Source organism: Mesoplodon densirostris, chromosome 3 (genome assembly GCF_025265405.1).
Source record: "Mesoplodon densirostris isolate mMesDen1 chromosome 3, mMesDen1 primary haplotype, whole genome shotgun sequence".
Taxonomy (NCBI): domain Eukaryota; kingdom Metazoa; phylum Chordata; class Mammalia; order Artiodactyla; family Ziphiidae; genus Mesoplodon; species Mesoplodon densirostris.
The window spans coordinates 127254242-127275372 of NC_082663.1; the positions used below are offsets into that span (position 1 = coordinate 127254242).

Consider the following 21131-nt stretch of genomic DNA (forward strand, 5'->3'; position numbering starts at 1 on the left):
AAAGAGTTTCCTCCTTGTTACATAAGATGTTTTGTTAGGAGACTGAAACTATAAATAGAATAAATTTATTGAAAAATAATTAAAAATAAAAATTAAATGCCTTTAGACATACAAGGCAGGTTATTTATCACTTTGAAGTCACTCACACAATTATTATCTTTATTACTTATGTAAATTATGTTGGGATAAACTTGGCTTCTTAACCTGGAAAGGAGGAGACTGTATGAGGCATTAAAGTTATCTTTAAATTGCTGAATTTGCTCTGTGGGTCCTTAGAGATTGGAACCTCAGACCAAGACAGGTGGGTAGATTTTGGATCAATCTGAATATGGTCTTTCAAAGGGAGCATTCCAAAAATGATATAAATGGCTTTTAGAGTTGGTGACCACCTGGGTGATGGAAGTGTTTAAGGTTGTTAGTCTGTTATACGGTTAACAGTAAAGATTCTTACTTTTAATAGAACCACATTTGAGATATATTTCAGCACTGAGGAGAAATTTACAGTACCTGTGGTCATTTCCAGACATACCTCCAGTTCTGACAAGCTAGATTAAGCTGAGAAGAATAGCCAAAATTAAGTTTACCGTGTATGATGTTAGACCTAAAATTGGTCAAGCATATCTGAGCTATTCTATTCTTTGCTGTCTTCCAGAGAAAAAGAAGCAAAATCCCAGAGAAGGGCCAGGCATTTAGCAAGAGCCAGGGCTACTGCCCCAGCAAAGGTGAGACTATTTGGAGTCAACTTGTCATATTTGCTTTGGAGATTATGTTCAACTCTATTCAGATCTCTTTATTTCTTAATTACTAAGTCATACCTGTTGTGAGGCCAGCTATTTAGAAGGGAGGGAACATGGCGTAGTCCAGGGGTAGGCTAAATATCTGGTACAGCTTGTCCATAGGCCCAACCCATGACCTAACTCTCTGAAAACATTTGGGGCACTGACAGATGCTAAGAGGTGGTATAAGCCAGTGTGATGTCTGCTTTCCATGGCCATTTCTCATTTCTACTGTCCTGTCTTAGCTCCAACAAGAGACTTCATGGGACTGTAGAACTAAGTTCAAGTCTCAGAATTTGGACAATTTATGTATATCCGGGTCTCAATTTTTTCACCTCTGAAATGGAATGTGGATCAAATGAGAAACTAAGTTTTTGTTTTTGTTTTTTTTTTCTTTTTGCGGTATGCGGGCCTCTCACTGTTGTGGCCTCTCCCGTTGCGGAGCACAGGCTCTGGACGCGCAGGCCCAGCGGCCATGGCTCACGGGCCCAGCCGCTCCGCGGCATATGGGATCCTCCCAGATCGGGGCACGAACCCATGTCCCCTGCATCGGCAGGCGGACTCTCAACCACTGCGCCACCAGGGAGGCCCGAGAAACTAAGTTTTAAAAGCCAGCTACAATGTTTAACATGTGTTAGCAGACATTTGACTCATTTTATTTCCTTTCTCTTTTCCTCTTTCTCTTCCGACTGAACATATTTTCTGATACTTGGAGATTTCCCCTAATTCAAGTAGACTTGCTTATTTATATCTATTTTGCAAATTGGGATTCAGGCTAATATTTGTTGGAGAAAACTGTTCTGTGGTAAAAACTTTTTTTAATTAAATAAAATGAAAGAAACTATACAGATGCAACCCAACACATAACCATTTCCCTTTATAAATAATTTTTTATTATACAAAAATTCTTATTTATACAAAAAAATAAAAGTTCTAGGCCCAGACTTGGTGAAATCTCTGTCTACAACGTCTTACAATAAGTTATTGACAAAGCTGGGGCTATTGCCATGTATTCTGACAACTACTCATATTATTCCAGGTCTCCTATGTAGCTTCTTCTCCAATATCTTCTTTCTCTTCCTCCTCTCCTGCCTCTGACACATAACTAAAATGATCAGTCAGGGAAGGCACACCCAAATTACATTAATATCCCTGGTCTAACCAAGCTACCATCCTCCTTGTTAGTGTTACTCAGGACTGTCTGAGCACCTCAGCCTCCGCAGTAGACCGAGTCAACCAAAGTCTCTGCCCGGGCTCAACCAGTCTCACTTTTAAAACAATAACATAGTCACCACACAATTGGTCAATAACTACAAACTCTTTGAGCAAAAGGGAGCTGCTTCTATGTTCCCCCAAATCTGTGAGGGTCAGAAAACTTTACTGGTACTTTTCAAATCTGCCTTTCTTTGTGACATTTAGAGAGATGCTTACTCTATAAAATCCATTCTCTTTCTCCTCCTCTTTTTTCTTCATGAAAAACTGATATATCATTGGTGTTTAAAAATATAAAATATAAGAAAGTGATAAACAAAAATCCCCCAAATACACACACACACACATTATTCTTAAACCTACTATTTTAAAACATTACTAGTGGTACGTTTTCATATGTAGACACACATTTACTGAATTTTAATGAAATAGGATTTTTAAGAAATAAAATTATAGAATATTAAGACATTATACTTCTCTGTTACCATTTTATGCCTGAATTATAATTTTGACCTCTAGATAAAGTTCTTATGGTTACATGTTTTGCTACCTAGGAAATAATTTACTTATAAATTAAGGCAGTTATTATTTGGCTGTTTGCCTTCAAGTAATTTCTGTCTAGATGTTTACTTGTCTGTGTGTGAATAGATTAATGCAATTATAGTATATTTTTATTGTTGTTATTTTCCTCTTAACTGTAAAAGGAAACAATCTACTTTCTCTGCTTAGATTTTTCCCATCAAAAATTAACCCTTTTCTCCACACCCTCTCCAGCATTTATTGTTTGTAGATTTTTTGATTATGGCCATTCTGACTGGTGTGAGCTGATACCTCATTGTAGTTTTGATTTGCATTTCTCTAATGATTAGTGATGCTGAGCATTCTTTCATGTGTTTGTTGGCAATCTGTATACCTTCTTTGGAGAAATGTCTATTTGGTCTTCTGCCCATTTTTGGATTGGGTTGTTTGTTTTTTTTGATATTGAACTGCATGAACTGCTTGTAAATTTTGGAGATTAATCCTTTGTCAGTTGCTTCACTTGCAAATATTTTCTCCCATTCTGAGGGTTGTCTTTTCTTCTTGTATCCTCTTGCACTGTTGGTAGGAATGTAAATTGATACAGCCACTATGGAGAACAGTATGGCGGTTCCTTAAAAAACTAAAAATAGAACTACCATATGACCCAGCAATCCCACTAGTGGGCATATACCCTGAGAAAACCATAATTCAAAAAGAGTCATGTACCACAGTGTTCATTGCAGCTCTCTTTACAAAAGCCAGGACATGGAAGCAACCTAAGTGTCCATCGACAGCTGAATGGATAAAGAAGATGTGGCATATATACACAATGGAATATTACTCAGCCATCAAAAGAAACGAAACTGAGTTATTTGTAGTGAGGTGGATGGACCTAGAGTCTGTCATACAGAGTGAAGTAAGTCAGAAAGAGAAAAACAAATACTGTATGCTAACACATATATATGGAACCTAAGAAAAAAATGGTTCTGATGAACCTAGGGGCAGGACAGGAATAAAGATGCAGATGTAGAGAATGGACTTGAGGACACAGGGAGGGGGAAGTGTAAGCTGGGACGAAGTGAGAGAGTGGCATGGACTTATATATACTACCAAATGTAAAATAGCTAGCTAGTGGGAAGCAGCTGCATAGCACAGGGAGATCAGCTCAGTGCTTTGTGACCACCTAGAGGGGTGGGATAGGGAAAGTGGGAGGGAGACTCAAGAGGAAGGAGATATGGGGATATATGTATATGTATAGCTGATTCACTTTGTTGTAAAGCAGAAACTAACACAGCATTGTAAAGCAATTATACTCTAATAAAGATGTTAAAAAAAAGAAAATTAACCCTGCTTCTTACTCTCAGAATAAGATGCTTTGTTCAAGAAGTTTCCTCCTATAGACATCCTCTCTCTCTTGCATCATCAATTTATTCTTCATTACTATGTATGTCATTCTTTAACCTTATGACTCTGATATCCAATCCATCAACAAGTCTTGGTTTTGCATCCAACGTATATTCCAATTTGACTCCTTTTCATGATTTCCATTCCTACCACCCAAGTTTTCTGAAATCCTCCATAATTTCTAATCACTAACATCTTTGGCCTATGGAGAAACTTTTGTTTTTTAATTGATCAATTCATTCATTCAGTGTTTCTCATTGATTTAAGTTGCCAACTTTGTAGGATATTAAATTCCTAGGTGTGCATGTATGTCTTTCTAAGTTCCCTTTTTTGTTCATATTCATTTCTTTAATAACTAATATGACAAGTCCCCTTTGTTAGCTCACTTTTTCAAAGTTGACTTACCTATGCACAGATATATATTTTTCCACATATATATTTGAAATAAAAAATTTACTAAGTTTATAAAAAATTCAACTTGAGTTTGAGAACTCAATGTGGTTAAGGCTACAGAGAATTTATAAATTAATATGGGTAAAATTGACTTTTTACAATAGTAACTTGCCCAAGTCAAAGGCATAGAATATCTTATTAATTCATATAATTTTTCTGTATCTTATGAAATCTGTAAAATATTCTCCACAGGTATTTTTTGCCAATACCTAGAAAATGTGTAATTTTATTGCTCTTTTGAGTGGTATTTTGTTGTTTATGGTATTTATATCTGATTATTGTTGGCATAGACAAATTCTATTGATTTCTATAGGTTTATCTTCTGTTAAAAACCTTTATGATACCTTGTTAATTCTTATAATTTATCTGTTAATTCTGTTGTCTTTTTCTTGGAAGTTGATCACATCATCTGCAAATAATAGAAGCTTTATAACTTCCTTTTCAATCTTGTCACTTCTTTATTTCTTTTTCTTTCCTTTTATCATTGGTGAGGATCTAGAGTTCAATACAGTAGTTCAACAGTAGCAATGATAATGAACTTCAATCTGCCCTTTCTCTGCCTATATTAAATGCAATATAGCTAAAGTTTCTCCATTAAGTATATTGTTTACCATAGGTGTTTTTCTATAAACTTTAGTAAGTTTAGGAAGTTCCTTTCTGTTTTTATTCTTCTGAATATGTTTTGATCATTATCACATGCCTTCTCTGCAACTATTGAAATAATTTTACAATTTTTCTCTTTCAGTCTGTTAACATAATACATTTTTTGATAACCATGCTAAATGTTAAATCATTATTATTTTCTTAGGGTAAATCATACTTAATCATAATGCATTTTTTAATACACTATTGAATTTGCATAGTTATTATTTAGAAAATTTGAAACTATTTTTGTAAGTAAAATGAGTCTATACTTTCCCCTTGCTAGTTATTCTTATCTGGTTTGGGAATCAATATAAAATTACCCTGAGGGGTGACACTTCAGACTATTGCTGAATAAGGAGGTCAGCTAATTCCCTCCCCAAAGAACAACTATAAGGCTACACAAAATTGAGTAAAACAACCATTTTAGCATTCTGGAAATCGACCAGCAGCCTATGTTAATCTGACAATCAGTTATGCTTGAAAAATTGTTGAACTCTGGGTAAGAGCAATGGGATTCTATGAATCTTTATATTCAAGAATTTCAACAAACTCTAAATGGGACAAATCAAAGAGATCTACACTTGGGCTCATCATGATCAAAATGTTGAGATCAAGAGAAAGTTTTAAAAGTAGCAAAAGAAAAATGACACATTATATATGACTGGCTTCTCATTTAAAATAATGAAGGTCAGAAGGCAATGGAAAGAGATGCTCAAAGGGCTGAAAGAAAAAATGTTAACCAATATTCTATATCCACAAAAATTACCCTATAAAATTAAGGCAAAATGAAGATATTCCCATATCAATGAAATCTGAGAGAATTTGTTGCTAACAGATCTGTCTTATAAGTAATAATAAAGTTCTTTAGTTTAAAGGAATGACCACCAGATGGTAACTTGGAATTAGAGAAAGAAATAAAAAGCACCAGAAATGGTAAATATAGGGGTTAATATGAAGTACTCTATAAACATATGTCCCTTATTTTCACCTAGCTTCTTTTAAAGATATAATATTGTATATAGCAATGATTATAACGCTGTTTTATTGGGTGTACAAATATAACATGTATGATAGTTACAGTATGAAAGAAGACAGAGAAAATAGAGCTACAATTGGGGCCAAGTTTCTATATTTTACTAGAATTAAGTATTAATTGGTAGTGTATGGTGATAAATTAGGATGCTTATTGTAATCACTAGAGTAACCGATCAGAAAATGACATGTATAATAAATGCATAAAATCAACAGGAGAATGAAAAAGACACACTAGTAATAGTTAACCCAAAAAGAAGGCAGTAGTGGAAGAATAGAGAAGTAAAAAGAACAAGAGTATATTAAAAACAAATAGAAACATAGCATATGTAAATACAATCCTATCGATAATTATATTAAATGTAAATGGTTTTAACATCCCAATCAAAAGGCTGAGACTATTATATGCTAAAAAAAAACCCCAACTATGTCTCCAGTACATACTCCTTAAATTCAAAGTTTTAGAAAAATGTATTTTAAGTCTATTAGAAATGGGGCATTTTGGGGAGAGACTATTTCAGACCAATATATCAATTAGTTAATATACTTATTGATAGGTTCAACTTTCCTCCTGCTTAGTACACCAGCGGAGGTATTTTCTACTTTTTTTGTAGCCATGTCTCCATTTTGGTTTTCAAATGCATTAATGTATGGATACTCACAATATGCTTTCATTGTATTATTTCTCAATGTTCAATTATTTCCAATATCATTATATATATATTTAAATTGTCATCTTCTCTCTTTCTTTTTTTATCAGTTGTACTAGAAAACTATAACATTAGCCTTTTTATTAATTTTCTCTGTAGTTTCTGTTATGTCATTCATTCCTATTTGCTCTGCTGCTCATTTTACAGTGAATTGAGCAATACTTAGTCTTTAAATTTTAACTTTCTAAATTTCATGACAAGTGTATTTGAAGGTATCAGTGATCATCTATCTCAGATTTGTACTTGAAGTGTTTTCATTTGTCATTCTTTGCCAAATATTTCTTAATTTTCCTCCCTCCCAAATTTATTTAGTAATACATTATTTGATTTACAAATATGTGGTACTTTTTTTCCATTTTAAATTAACTTAATTTTATTGAATTGTGGTCAAAGAACATGGGCCATATGACACTGATCCTTTGGAATTTCCTAAGACTTTCTTTGTGGCCTGATAAATATTCTACTTTTATAAATGTTTTATATCTTCTGAAAAAATGTTTATTTTCTGTTTCTTGGATGTAGTTTTCTATTAAAATCTAATGACTTAAGCACCTTAATTTTTTCCTTTGATATATCAGCTTCTGAGAAGTTTGTGCTAAAAACTCTAACACCAGTTATTGATTTATTTAATTCTATTGGTTATCATTTGACATATTTAGAGCTGGTATTATTGAATGTATGCTCATGATTATTATACCTTCTTGTTCTTTTCTTCCTTTTACTTCATGTAATGTCCTTCTTTGTTACTTATGATGCATTTGGGACTGAATTCTATATATTAAGTATTAATATTTTTGCTTCTGCTCTCTTCTTATTCACTTTTGCCTTGTATCTTTTCTTATCCTATTATAATATTTGTGTGCATTTTAATTTTAATCTTTCTGTAGTAAATTTTTTTCTGCTAAAGTGAGTTAGAAAATATTGAAGCCAAGCTTCAGCCTCTGCCTCTCCTGGTAAGTTTCAGGAGAGGACAAAGGATAAGGCTCAGAATTGAAGGTTCTAGAACCAGTGTTAACTCCAGTTTGCTGCCACTTCACCATGTCAAGAATCCATCTGTAAGCTCTCAGAAATTGTCAGCATCAGGAAGAATTGTTCTCTGTAGGCTGTGATCCACCAGCCCTTGGGGTTTGGAAGAGGAGGAGGTGGAGTAGTAAATGCTTACACCTGTTCTCATCACCTTCCAGCTGGGCTTTTGATCTGTCCATCACCCTGGCAACATCTGTGACCTAGTAGGCTGCTGTTGATTTCACTGGTGAAGCGGGAGAGGAGTGATGGCCCCAAGTTGATTGCTTGGATCCCTATCCCCATGCTTCTGCAATTTCTCCAGAAATGATTTTTGAGAGAAAATCAGCAGCTTTTCCTTATGCTCCTGATTTTTCCTTATGCTCCAGCCATATTTCTCTTCTTTCTGCCCCTTAAACAGGAGAATCTAGTTCCTATCACAAATCTTTTGCAATTGCAGTTCTCCATGCCTGGAATGTTCTTTCTGCAAGTCTTTAATGTCTGGCTCCTCCTCATTAATGCCATCTCACCTCAAATGTTACCTTTGCAGAAAGATCTTTCTTGACATTATATTTAAAATAGCCCCTATTCTGGGTGCTATCATATTGTGCAGTTTATTTTTCATAGCACTTGTTATAATTTAAAGTTTTTTATTTACTGTCTATCTCTTCCCTTGTCTACTTAACGAATGTAAATCCATTAGAGTACGTATTCCTTTTCTCTTTTTTTGCTGTGTCAGGGTCACAGTCTAGTGGAATGCCTAGAGCCTAGTAAGTGTGTAATGGGTTTTGAGGAAGAAATGAACAACAAGTGAATGGGGTAGCACATATGGCCATGACTTAACCTGTTTTCACTCTACTTTTAACTTCTTCCTAAATATATGACATGAAGAGTGGGGTATGTTTCATAGATTTTCTTTTCTAGTTTAAATTCTTTTTCCTTTTTAATTGGCTTCTAGGAGAGTTCCTCAGTGTAATCTTCTGGTTCAAAAATTTATTTTACATTTGTGTCTATCCTACTTTATTCTTGATATTGTGTGCCATACTAAGTCACAGGTCCATATCCTAAGTTTTCCAAATCTATAATAAAGACATTTTTGTTATGACAATAATGATATCAAAAAATGTTTTGCAATGTGATATCATATTCTTTGGTTTTAGATAGAAATTAAGTTCAAGTTAACTCTGAATCAGAATATCTAGCTTATGTCACAATAATGAGTTGCCAAATAATGTTTCATAACTATTTATTTCTTCTTCACCACAAGCCTGTAATGTGGATAGGGTGTGAATTCCCATTTTTCAGATAAGGAAAGTGAGAATCAAAGAGGTGAAGTGAGTGGGTGGCAGATCTGAGATTCCAACACTAGTCATCAGTTATTACCTAGTGCAATTGTTCTTCTCACCAAACAGGTTTGTCCCTATGTATATGTCATATTATTAGAGCAGAGATTTTCGGATTTCTCTCATCATCCCTAAAAGGTGTTTAGCTTTATTGGCTTGATTATCAGCAAAGAAAACATTTAAAAAACAACAATAAATGGTCAGGATATGCTAGGCACTGTTCTAAGAACTATACATGTATTAATACATTTAAATCTCTTTATAATCCTGAGAAGTTGGTAATATTATATGCATTTTGCAAATGAGGACACTATAGCACAGAGTGGTTAAGTAACCCAAATCACACAGCTAATAAGTGGCAGATTTAGAATTATGAACCCAGTAATCTGGCTCTTGATCATTACTCTAATCTATAATACTATAAACGTTATTGTAGCTTATAGTTTGCAGAGAGCTTTCATATCCATTGTCTACTGGACCTCATGACTACCCTATAGAGAAGGCAGGCAGGTTTTGATTGACATACAGTTTGCTAAGTTTCAAAGAGGTGACTTGGCCCACCTAATCCAGATAGCAGGTGTCTGAAATCTTACTGAAATCATTTTTTCTGAAATCTGATTATATGTTTCTGTTCTTGGACCATGCTTTATTACCCACAATTTTATTAGTTCACTGCAGTCTCCTTATTATATTTTCCTTCTCCACTGAGTTATATTGTTGTGGGCTTAAAATATTAATCTATTTATGCATCTAAGGAATATTTTATCTTTATAGTTTGATGTTCCTTGATCATGTCTCTTGCAGTTGAATTGCAGTGATTTCAAGAAAGGAGAAAGGGATGAGGATTTTATCTGTACCTATGATAATGCAGCTGTTTGTGGCACAGATGGGAAAACGTACAGTAACAGATGTACACTATGTGCTGAGAACGCGTGAGTATTCTCTGAAGCAGGCTTTCTCCCTAAAGCATGTTCTCTGTATAATTATATAACACATTTTTTCTTACATCTTTAAGATAACAATCCATTTTGTGGGAGTTAGCCATCTATAAATTATTAGGATCACTTCTTTTACTATTCTTAAGAGAAAAAATACGTATGTAGTATAACACTTTATATTTTACAAGCACACTTGTGTGCAATTTATCAGATGGTTATCACTTTCTGTGAAGTAAGACATCTGATATATCTATATCTGTATACAAACACATACACATATATCTATTCATACATACATATACATACACATTTATCTGTTATGTATTTATCTCCTTTCTACCTATTTAGGAGTATATCCTTTTTCATAGAGAATTATTTAATTATCAAATGATATTTATTTATTAAATGCTCAGTAATTTATAATATTAGGGTAACTGGGACTTAATATTGAACTTCTTCCCATCTATTCAACATTCACCAAATGTAGCTAAAGCATCTCATTGCCCTATATTTTGTCCTCATTTGGTTCTTTCTTTACCCTCAGTGCTAGGTTTGGTTATTGACTGTCTTCAACCAACAAGATGGCGTACTTCCTTTGCAGGTTCTGGCTTATGACCTCAGTCTTGAATTGGCTGCTCTTCAGTTTTTGCAAATATAACAACCAATGTTTGAGAAGGCTAGTAAGAGATAATGATAAATATTCAGTCTTAAGGTTCTACAAGCTTTATCCTTCCTTATAATAAGTATCTTTACCAAACCACAACTGAATTAGATCACTCTGATCCCTCACATGACTGCACTTTCAGAAATACACTCTAAAACTGTGTCTTCCACTTTCACCAAGGGTCAATATAAAGAAACAGAAAACAAAAAATAGGTAAAGAAAGAACAATTTTTTATTACAAATGTATTAGTAACACTACTAGGAACACACTGTACACTAGTTCTTACCATGTTTTATGTGGGGAATCCTGTGATAGCTTATTTAAGCCTCTAATTTATGGTATATGACTTATTATTATACAATGAGAATCATCCTGCTCATTGTGTTTCTTTCTTAGTTCTGTCTGCTAGGAAACTCTGCAATAACACTGGAATTCCAATTTTTATATTTTTCCTCAGCTGATCTCTTTTGGTATAACTTTTTTCTTATCACTTTTAACTACTTAGTTTTTTTCTTTCTATTGTTTTTATTATATTTTTATTGTTATACAGATGTTATAGATCTTTTTAGAGAGTAAGAAGTGTATCATATTTATGCTACTATGTTTTCAGATATGCTTTTAAAGTTCTATAGACTGAACAATATTAATTAGGGCCTTACATACTTTCCATGAAAAACAAAATATTAGTTATCATAACCCAAATGAAGAATGGTATAATAGTATGCTGGATACTATAAACTTGAATTCAATTATTTAAAACAGCATGATCATCAACAACAACAAAGTTCCTTGGGTGAAAAAAAAAAAAGTTCCTTGGGTGGCATCTAATATCTAGTTACAAGATTTACTTTTTCCCATTCTTCTGATATGGGTCCTCTCTGGAAACAGGAAAAAAAAATCTGGAAATAACGTTTACAGGTCTGAATCTTATCAGCTCTCCAACATGCTCTCCAAATTTCTTTGACTGTAATTTATAAACACAGACTTTCGTTAGAAAAAGTAAAGAATGCAATGTGACACCTATTTTCAAAAGCAAAGGAGAATCACAATACATGAAGAAAAACTGCATTTGGTGAGAAGTTCCATGATATTAAACTGCTGTGTCTACTAACTTTTAATTCCAGTAAAACCAGATCTCAAGTTCGCATAAAAGGTGAAGGAGCATGTAAGAACAGTAATCCAGAGCAGGTGAGGACGAATGTCAGAGTTGGGGGGAACACTGGGGGGCTGACTTTGAAAAGAAAGAAGATGGTCTCCTCTTCCTTCTTTGATGGGGGTGTTTGGAAAGAATTCATTCTTGCTGCACCTGAAATGGAATACTGCTCATTTAGATGAAAAGCAACTGATAGTTCCCGAAAGGGGAGCAGGTTACTTTGGTATTTAGACCTTTCATCTCTATTTCTGCTTTGTATGAAAACAAAGGAAGGAAGGGAGGGAGGGAGGGAAAGGAAACTACATGTGTTGTAGAAACAGAACTACTTCAGTTACTTAACCTGAGTAGAAACCCCAGCACTGTCACTTGCAGTCAGGAGATTTTAGGCAGATTACTTAACCACACTTTACCAGTGTTTCCATATCTAAAAATGACAATTGGACTAACACCTTCTTTCTATGCTAAAATTCTGTGAGCCTGTGATAATAGGGGAAGTGAGTGAGGTTACCCCCATCAAGACATTTAGCACATTGTATTTTTTCTTTAGATTTTTAAAAACTATACTTTATTTTTTGTCTTTTTTAATTGAAGTATAGTTGATTTACAATGTTGTGTTAATTTCTGCTGTACAGCAAAGTAATTCAGTTATATATATATATATATATATACACACACATTCATTTTTATATTCTTTTCCATTATGGTTTATCATAGGATATTAGCACATTGTAATTTTTTTAGCTGTATAGCATTATTTTTGTGAGAAAAAGATAAATATATGTATATGTGTATAAATATGCTTTTGCTTTTATATGCTTAGGGAAAAAAGGGAGATACCTAAAATATCACAAATACATTTATCGCTGGAAAGCAGGATTACTCTAGGATAGTGGTTTTCAATGTTTTTTGTCTTAGGACTCATTTAAACCCTTAAAAATTATTGAGGACCCCAAGGAGCTTTGTTTATTTGAGTTATATCTATAGATATTTATTGTATCAGGAGTAAAAACTGAGAATTTTAAAAATATGTTTTTCATTTAAAATTACAGTAAACCCATTACATGTTAACATAGATAACCTATTTATATAAAAAAGCCACATTTTCCATAATTAAAAAAAAGTGAGAAGGTAACATCGTTTTACCTTTTGTAACTCTCTCTTTTATTGAAGTATAGTTGATTTATAATGTGCTAATTACTGCTGTACAGCAAAGTGATTCAGTTATAGATATACATTCTTTTTTTAAATATTCTTTTCCATTATGGTTTATCATAGGATATTGAATACAGTTCTCTGTAGCACGTTGTATTTTAAATATCTCTTTGTATCACCCAGTAGATTGTGAGCAAGTTGAGGGCAAGGACTGTGTTCTACCTTCGTTCTAACACATCATAGGTTATCCACGTTTACTAATAAATGAATAAACAAGTAAACGAGTTCTATAGTTAACCTTTTGAATTATACAGTACTTACTAACCTACTTTTACATGACTGGCATTGCTCTAGGTAGCTAGTGTGCACTAGGCAGAGGGGCACTGGGCTCTATAAAATTTCTGAAAATAGTGTTGTAAGCATTACCATCCGGATGGTAAATGTCAAGTTTCTTTCCCTGTTCTTCAGGATATATGTAGTGAGTTTCGGCCTTATGTGAAGGATGCAAGACTTGGATGCACAAAGGAACTTGAACCAGTTCTTGGTCCTGATGGAAGGACACATGACAATAAGTGTCTGATGTGTGCTGAGCTATTGTAAGTATCCTCACCCCCAAGCTGGCCAGCAGGTGGACCTGATGAGAATGCATTTGGTTGCTGTCCTGAGAACCACTCCACAGAGAGATAAAGTCCTTTTCCTCAAGCATGTTATCCTTTGTCTTTATAAGGTGAAATGGGCCTTGCTCCCAGAGTGGCTTCTTCTCTTTTTAATTCATATTATCTGATAAAGTTTCTTAAAAAGAGTGGATAAAGCGGTTATGCTAGTTTAATTTATTTAATTATAATGACTTGAAAATGCACAGTTTTATAAGGCATAATGTTTCAGAATTTAAAAGGTGCTCTCTTGTGGAATAATCTAGGTCAGTCATTTGACATGCATTGCTTCATTCAGGCATGTATAGATACTCTTACTGAAGATGACAGTCTAATTTAAAATAATGTCATGTGGCTGAATTTATTAGTTGTATAAAAGGTGGGACTTTATGAAAGGGAAGAACTGTTGGGTTAATCTTTCTCTCAGTGCCTGACACTGCTCTGAGCACTGAGACACAAATATGAGAAAGATCCAAAGAGTCTTTAATATTCTGGCTGTTAAAGCATAGATTCTCTAACCCGTTTGTCAGCAAGCCTTAAAGTGCTGTATTTATATCACTGGATTTTTAAAAACAGGAGAGAGAAAGATTTAACAGATTAAAGGACTTCACATCTGTCTTTGAAAATTATAGTATGCTGTGTGGAATTCAAGGGCATGTCCTCTCAGGTTTAAAAATAGTTATTATAACTGGTTTCCAGACAGGAAATCATCCTCATTTCCACTTTCTTATCTAGGAGGCATCATGCACTTTTAGTGCTCAAACCTGCCCTAATTCTATGATTCTGTGTTTCTTTTCATGTGCTAGCTAAAAAAGAGAATCTGACCTCCCTGACTCCTGGTTGGTTTCTTCCTCTGTAGAACTAAGATAGTCTTGTCTATCTCCAAGTTGAACTGCAGTTAGATAATAGATCTGAAAGGACTTAGAAGCTCAGTTCAATGTAGCTTTTATTGACAAGGGTGCTTTTACATGAAGGCAAACAAGTACTTCACAAGGTATAAAAAGCTATACGTAAGGGTGTGGATGACAACATGTACTTCAAATGCTTAGTTTGGTTTCATCCTTGTCACAGCATTGTTTTAAAGCTCTTGGTTCTGCCTGTTAAAGCAAGTTTTCCTGACAGTCTTCTGTGTGTCAATCCAGGAGTCACACCCATCCAGTTTTACAGAACAAGGCTTCTAATTGATCGTCAGTGAGTCAGTTTCACACCCATCCTTATCTTTGGCAATTTTCTGGCTCAAACATTCAAGACAGGGCAAAGCTTGTCTCATGTAAGTGGATGGGTTGAGCAAGTTGAGCAAAGGATATGGAAGTGCTTAGCACAGAGCTGGACACTGAAGACATGATAAAGTCATAAACTGACCAACTATTTTCTTAACAGCTTAAAAGAAGCTGAAGAAAATGCCAAGCGAGAAGGTGAAACCAGAATTCAACGAAGTGCTGAAAAGGTAAATTTCTCATCAACACAATTTGGTTCTTGTGGACATAAATATTAACAATTTATACTTGAACCTTTAAGGTAATTCAGTAATGTCATTGTTCTTCATTATTACATTGAACTTTTCTCCTTGATTTTAAAGTTTCCCAAGTTGAATTCCTAGTACAATATTCCTAGTATAATATTCCTCAGTATATTAATCACTAGATTCAAAGTTAAAATAGCATTTCCCACCTAAAGCTCAATATACTCTGCTTGCTTTAAAAAAACAAGAGAATATGACAAAGTTTATGCAAATTAAATTCTGCTTAGTTTCCACCAGACTTCTCTTTGACTTAGTGTAAATTACTTTTGCTTTGAATAAATTAGCTAAAAAAGCAACTTAATATAAATTTGACAGGAATAACTTGAAAATAATTCCAGAATCTTTTAAACGGTATATCCACTGGTGTATTTTATGTATATTCCCACTGATGCAAATTAGTTATTCATTTTTCCATTATGGTTATTATGTTCAGAGAGGCGTGCATTTATAAAGGTCATGCTTCTGATTAAACAAAAACCTCAAACAATTATTGATATTGTTGTTTTTAAAATAACCTTAAAATTAAGGTTTTTCAAATTATTCGATGATTTAGTTTTTCAATCTAGTCTAAAAAATTATTCCTTTTGTTAACTGAATACGCATTGTAGATAACACAGCCTGGATTTCTTAAATCACCAAGGTTATTAAACCCTACTTTCAATGAAAGTGATAGCAGCTACTTTGGTAATGAGTAGTCTTTTGTTGAAAGGTCAGAACACCTGAGTTTTAGTCCTTCTCTGGGTGTGTGAAACTGAGCAACTCATCTCTTCTGTCCAGGTCTCAATTTTCATTATTAGTAAAATAAGGAGGCTGGGTAAATGATCTCAATTTTACCCTCCTGTTGGATTCTGATTCTGTGTCCTGCACCCTTTTGTGCTAATAAAAAGATACTATTTTTGTGGATTGTAGGGCATATGTTTTCCTAAGGGGAGACACAGGTACAATTTTTGGTAGTTAAGAGCTGAACTTCCACTTCATAATGCCATTCAATGAAACAAATGTCCCACCCTAAATAGGGCATTCAAAATTTAAATTAAGAAACACAGAGCATTCATAATTATCCATAGTGTGTTCAACACTCACTGAGATTTGAAAAGCAATTTTGTTGTGGTGGTTGTTAAATTTCAGTAGAACACTTTGGGTCATCTTGTGATATTCAACATTTTATTACTTCATAAACAGGGAGTTTCTTTTCCCTTGTCTTTCATCATGTCTCAGCTACTTTTCCTTCTTTTTGTCTGTGGCTGGGGTCAATTGTTTTGGTGGGGTCATTGGACATGATTATGTTGAACAGGACTGCATTATTGTGATGGCTCAATATTTGCCCCATAATTAACCTGTCAGTGGGTTGATCACACAGCATTTCTTTAGAATCTCCTTGGATGAATCACAACTTATAAACTGAAATTATCATTGTTTCTTTTATGGGAACCATTGAGCATCAATTTTATTACCACACTGTGATTATCAGGTGACTGTCTTCTGCGTCTGTATTCCTAGATTGTTACAACCAGGAAGTTCGGAACACACCCATTACTCCTCTAAAGACAAATATCTCCTCATTAGATTCTCTTTTAAAGTGTCCTAATGAAGTGTGAGTTATATATTTTTTAAAATCAGAGAATACTAGATCTAGAAAAGGTCCTAAAGAGCAGCTATTCTGAAAACCTCCTTTGTGTTGGTAGTGAAACTGAAGTCTCAAAGGTGATGTGACTTTGCTATGGTCTCCCAGTGAGTTAGAGCCACAGTTTAATTTCCCTTCTGACTCCAAACCACACTTTTTTAAAATAAAATTTTTAATTGAAGTATAATTGATATGCAATATCACATTAGTTTCAGGTGTACATCATAGTGATTTGATATATATATATATATATATATATACATTTCAAAACGGTCACCATGATAAGTCTAGATACCATTTGTCACCACACAAAGTTCTTATAATATTATTGACTGTATTCCCTTTGCTGTACATTACATCTCCATGACTTATTTATTTTATAACGGGAAGTCTGTACCTCTTAATCCCCTTCACCTATTTCCCCCACCCTGCCCCACTCCCCTCCCCACTGGCAACCACCAGTTTGTTCTCTGTATCTATGAGTCTATTTTATTTGTTCCTTTGTTTTGTTTTTTTAGATTCCACATATAAGGAAAGTCATACAGTAATTACCATTCTCTGTCTGACTTATTTCACTTAGCATAATACCCTCTACAACCCATCCATACTGTCACGAATGGAAAGATTTCATTATTTTTCATGACTGAATAATATTCCATCCATCCATCCATATACATTGTATATATGTATATATCACATCTTCTTTATCCATTCACCTACTGATGAACACTTAGGTTGTTCCACGTTTTGGCTATTGTAAATAATACTGCAGTGAATAAACCATACTCTTTATGCTCACGTTTTTGTAGCTGAAATGGGAAGATGAGGGTCATACAGTTGACAAAGGCTACAGAGAAGCATTTTTATAGATTATATTATAGTAATATATGCTATCAAGTAGTGTTTTGGTATAGCGTTTTAAAGTTTATATATATATTTATCATATATAATTAAATATAACTATTTTGTATACACAAATACCCACACACACACATATATGGCCCTAATCAAATAGAATTTTCAAAACACAGAGAGAAACATGAAAATACTGAATTCAAGCATCAATCAGGAAATTTGTGTGTATAAACCTCTTCTGAATTTTGGGAGGAAGTAACAACATTTTTAGGTTTTCTAAATAAAGATTAGTCTTGATGGTCTGCATTTCTTAGTGGGTAATGAAGGAAAATAAGGTTCACTCCTTCTGAGGTTTCCACCTGCAGTGTTAGAAATGAACATTGATAAAGGTGGCAGAGTATATATAAAAATGATCCACAGAGAAAACAAATAGAGTAAGCATAATGCTGTTGGATACCATGTTATTCCTCTTTCCTTGCAAACTAAGTAAATTGTTCTTGACTTGTTCCATATTAAGTAGCTCTTAAGTATCTCATCTTACAGATTCTATATTCTGCTCATTGGCAACACTTTTGTTTTGTCTTGGCTGCTGTGTTTTGTTATGTCTTTGTTGGAACCTCATGACAGATCTTTTATTTATTATCTTTTTCCATAGATTTGAAAGTTAACAAAAACTATCTGATTTCAGAAAGTATTTGCTCAGCCTTATTCTTTCCTAGGCTCTTTCACCTTTTAATAAATACACGACATAGTATACACAGGTACTGAGTAATTTGACAATGTAATGACTATTTCTCATTAATACATTGTGTGTGTTCACCAACACTTTCTAGATATGACATTCTTTGACTATAAATCCATGATGCACATTTTCTAGATTAAAGAGTAGAAAAGTGCTAAATGTAATTACTTGTCTTTTAAAAGAATGTCTGCAAGGAATATGAAAACCAAGTGAGGAATGGAAGACTTCTTTGTACATTCGAGTGGGAGCCAGTCTGTGGCCCTGATGGCAGGATGCATAGCAGCAAGTGTGCCCTGTGTGCTGAAATTTTGTAAGTATAGATGTGGTTTCTTTGGAGTTACTCAAAAGGTGAAGTGGAGATTGAATAAAATGATGAATAAGAACAATGTTCATGGGAAGATTTGTTGTTGAGAATTTTTTTACCAGTTTTATGTCCTCTACAAATCATAATACCACCTAATAAGTAGGCTCTAATGCTATATATTTCTTTTTTAATACAAATGGATTCTGATATCCAGTAGGATGACTGGATTACAAAATACTTGTTAATATTTTCCCCCATGACCTTTGTAAGCCTTTTTATGAGCTAGTCATAGTACAGAATGAGGGTTAAAAGCAGGCACTAGGACTTTGATTCTTTTCCTTCAGTAATTACCCCATTGTGGCAGAATAGATGGGATGCCCACAAAAAAATCCATATTCATATGTGAACTGGATTAACTCTATCTTTTCATCTTGGACATCTGACCCTGGGGGAAGAGCAAATCCCACAACATATAAATTATGGCATTTATAAAGATGGCTCAGGAAAGGTCTCATCACATTTTCTTTCAGATCCTTGAACTCTATGAGCTCTTTCCTACACTTTCTGACTGCCAGTTCTTGTTTTGGCCAGCTAATGTCTCTTCTATGGTTTGCATTTCAAGATTATCCTTCCTTGGATGAATCTCCTAAAATCACTAAATTCAAACTTTATAACACTTGTAATTTTATTTTATAATAATCATCATAGTTGGTATTTGTATAATTATTTCTAGTACTATTTGTTGACTGTCACTCTTCTCTACTGGTCTGTAAGTTCTAAGAAGATAGGGTATGTGTTTATACTGTAAACTACTGAACTATATGCCCAGGGTGCTGTCCAATGCTTGCCAAAAAATAATTACTAACCAAATGTTGAGTAAATAAGTGAATGAATGAATGTATGGACAAAGATCCCTGCTCTCAAGAAGCTTAAGGGTAATAGCAAAAATAATCCTTGGATGTACACACACACACACACACACACACACATTGCAAGACAGAATGAAAACTATCCTATAAGAGAAGAATATCCAAGTATGAAAGCACACTGAAAGATGTAGAACTCATTTCCACTTTGAGGTATGGGATGTCTTCTTAAGAAGGCAGAATTTGGGCCTCCCTGGTGGCGCAGTGGTTGAGAGTCCGCCTGCCGATGCAGGGGATACGGGTTCGTGCCCCGGTCTGGGAGGATCCCATATGCTGCGGAGCGGCTGGGCCCGTGAGCCGTGGCCGCTGGGCCTGCGCATCCGGGGCCTGTGCCCCGCAACGGGAGAGGCCACAACAGTGAGAGGCCCGCATACCGCAAAAAAAAAAAAAAAAAAAAAAGAAGGCAGAATTTAAGCTGGGGAGGTTTAAAAGAAGGGAAGATGACAAAAGAAAAAAGAAAAGATTGTTACAGTGGAAGGAAATGGCAAACTTAAAGGCAAAATGAAAGGGGTTCTTTGGGGAAATGGTGAAGATTTCAATTTGATAAGGGGCTTTAGGGTGATTTGAAAATGTTTGTTCTAAAACTCAGGAACACTTAGCTGTTTTTTTCCACTTGCGTCTAAATGACTATTTTGTAGCTTGAAGATTCAAAAAATCTATATTCACTTCCTTATTTTTGTTTCTTTCTCCAGCAGACAACGTCTTTCAGAAGAAAAAAATAAAGCAGATGAACCCCTGGGAAAGGCTAAAGAAAAAGTTAGAAGAGAAACTGAGGTGAGGATTAGTTTGATCAATTCAGTTACGACTTTTGTAGGGTGTGTGTGTGTGTACTTTACTCTAGAATACATTTTCAATATTTATTTATTTTTCCTCCACTACTAATGGGTTTCTGGAAACTATTTTTTAGTTACTATTTTATAAGATTTAGAATACTTATGACATTATAATTTTTAGCTCTATTTGGAGGAAATTAAGGCACATTAGTAAAAACAGTTCCACACTCCTGAATGAAGGTGATATATCAAGCCTTATCTGAATTCAAAGTTGCTATACATTCTTCAAATGTGTGACAGTTGTTTTGGGGGTTTTCATTTTGAAAGCAATAGCAATGTAAAATTTTAATATGATCCTTTTAAAATCATACAACATTCTACTTTTATAACACCTCTTAACTAGTCATCTGCCTTTTCCCCACTGCTACCATCTTAGCTCAGATACCTAATAGCTTTCTTTTGCATTGATACATTAGCATCCTGCTAATGTATGTTAGCATACATTAAAGATGTTCTAGCCAACATCTTCCTCTATCTTCAAGATTCAATTATTCTTCCATGTTGTTTTCACAGAGTAGGAAATATTTCCATGAACTAATGGCATTATGAAAATCTAATGTTTAAAGGTATTCTAGAGTGTATTTGGACCATTTCACTCCATTAAAGAGACCCTATTTAACTTATTTCTTAGAGTTATCCCACCTTCTATGAAGTGTAGTTCAGTTTCA

At 34.3% G+C, this 21131-nt stretch overlaps 1 protein-coding gene across 1 annotated transcript in view; it reads left to right on the top strand.

Annotated features, from left to right (window-relative positions):
* LOC132486861 (serine protease inhibitor Kazal-type 5-like) overlaps positions 1–21131 on the top strand; it is a 63039-nt gene that overhangs the window by 6628 nt on the left and 35280 nt on the right. The window contains exons 4-10 of the mRNA XM_060094433.1: positions 653–722; positions 9901–10028; positions 11824–11887; positions 13473–13600; positions 15038–15104; positions 18583–18710; positions 20323–20404. Coding sequence (XP_059950416.1) covers positions 653–722; positions 9901–10028; positions 11824–11887; positions 13473–13600; positions 15038–15104; positions 18583–18710; positions 20323–20404 — 667 coding nt within the window. The remainder of the gene's footprint in view (positions 1–652; positions 723–9900; positions 10029–11823; positions 11888–13472; positions 13601–15037; positions 15105–18582; positions 18711–20322; positions 20405–21131) is intronic.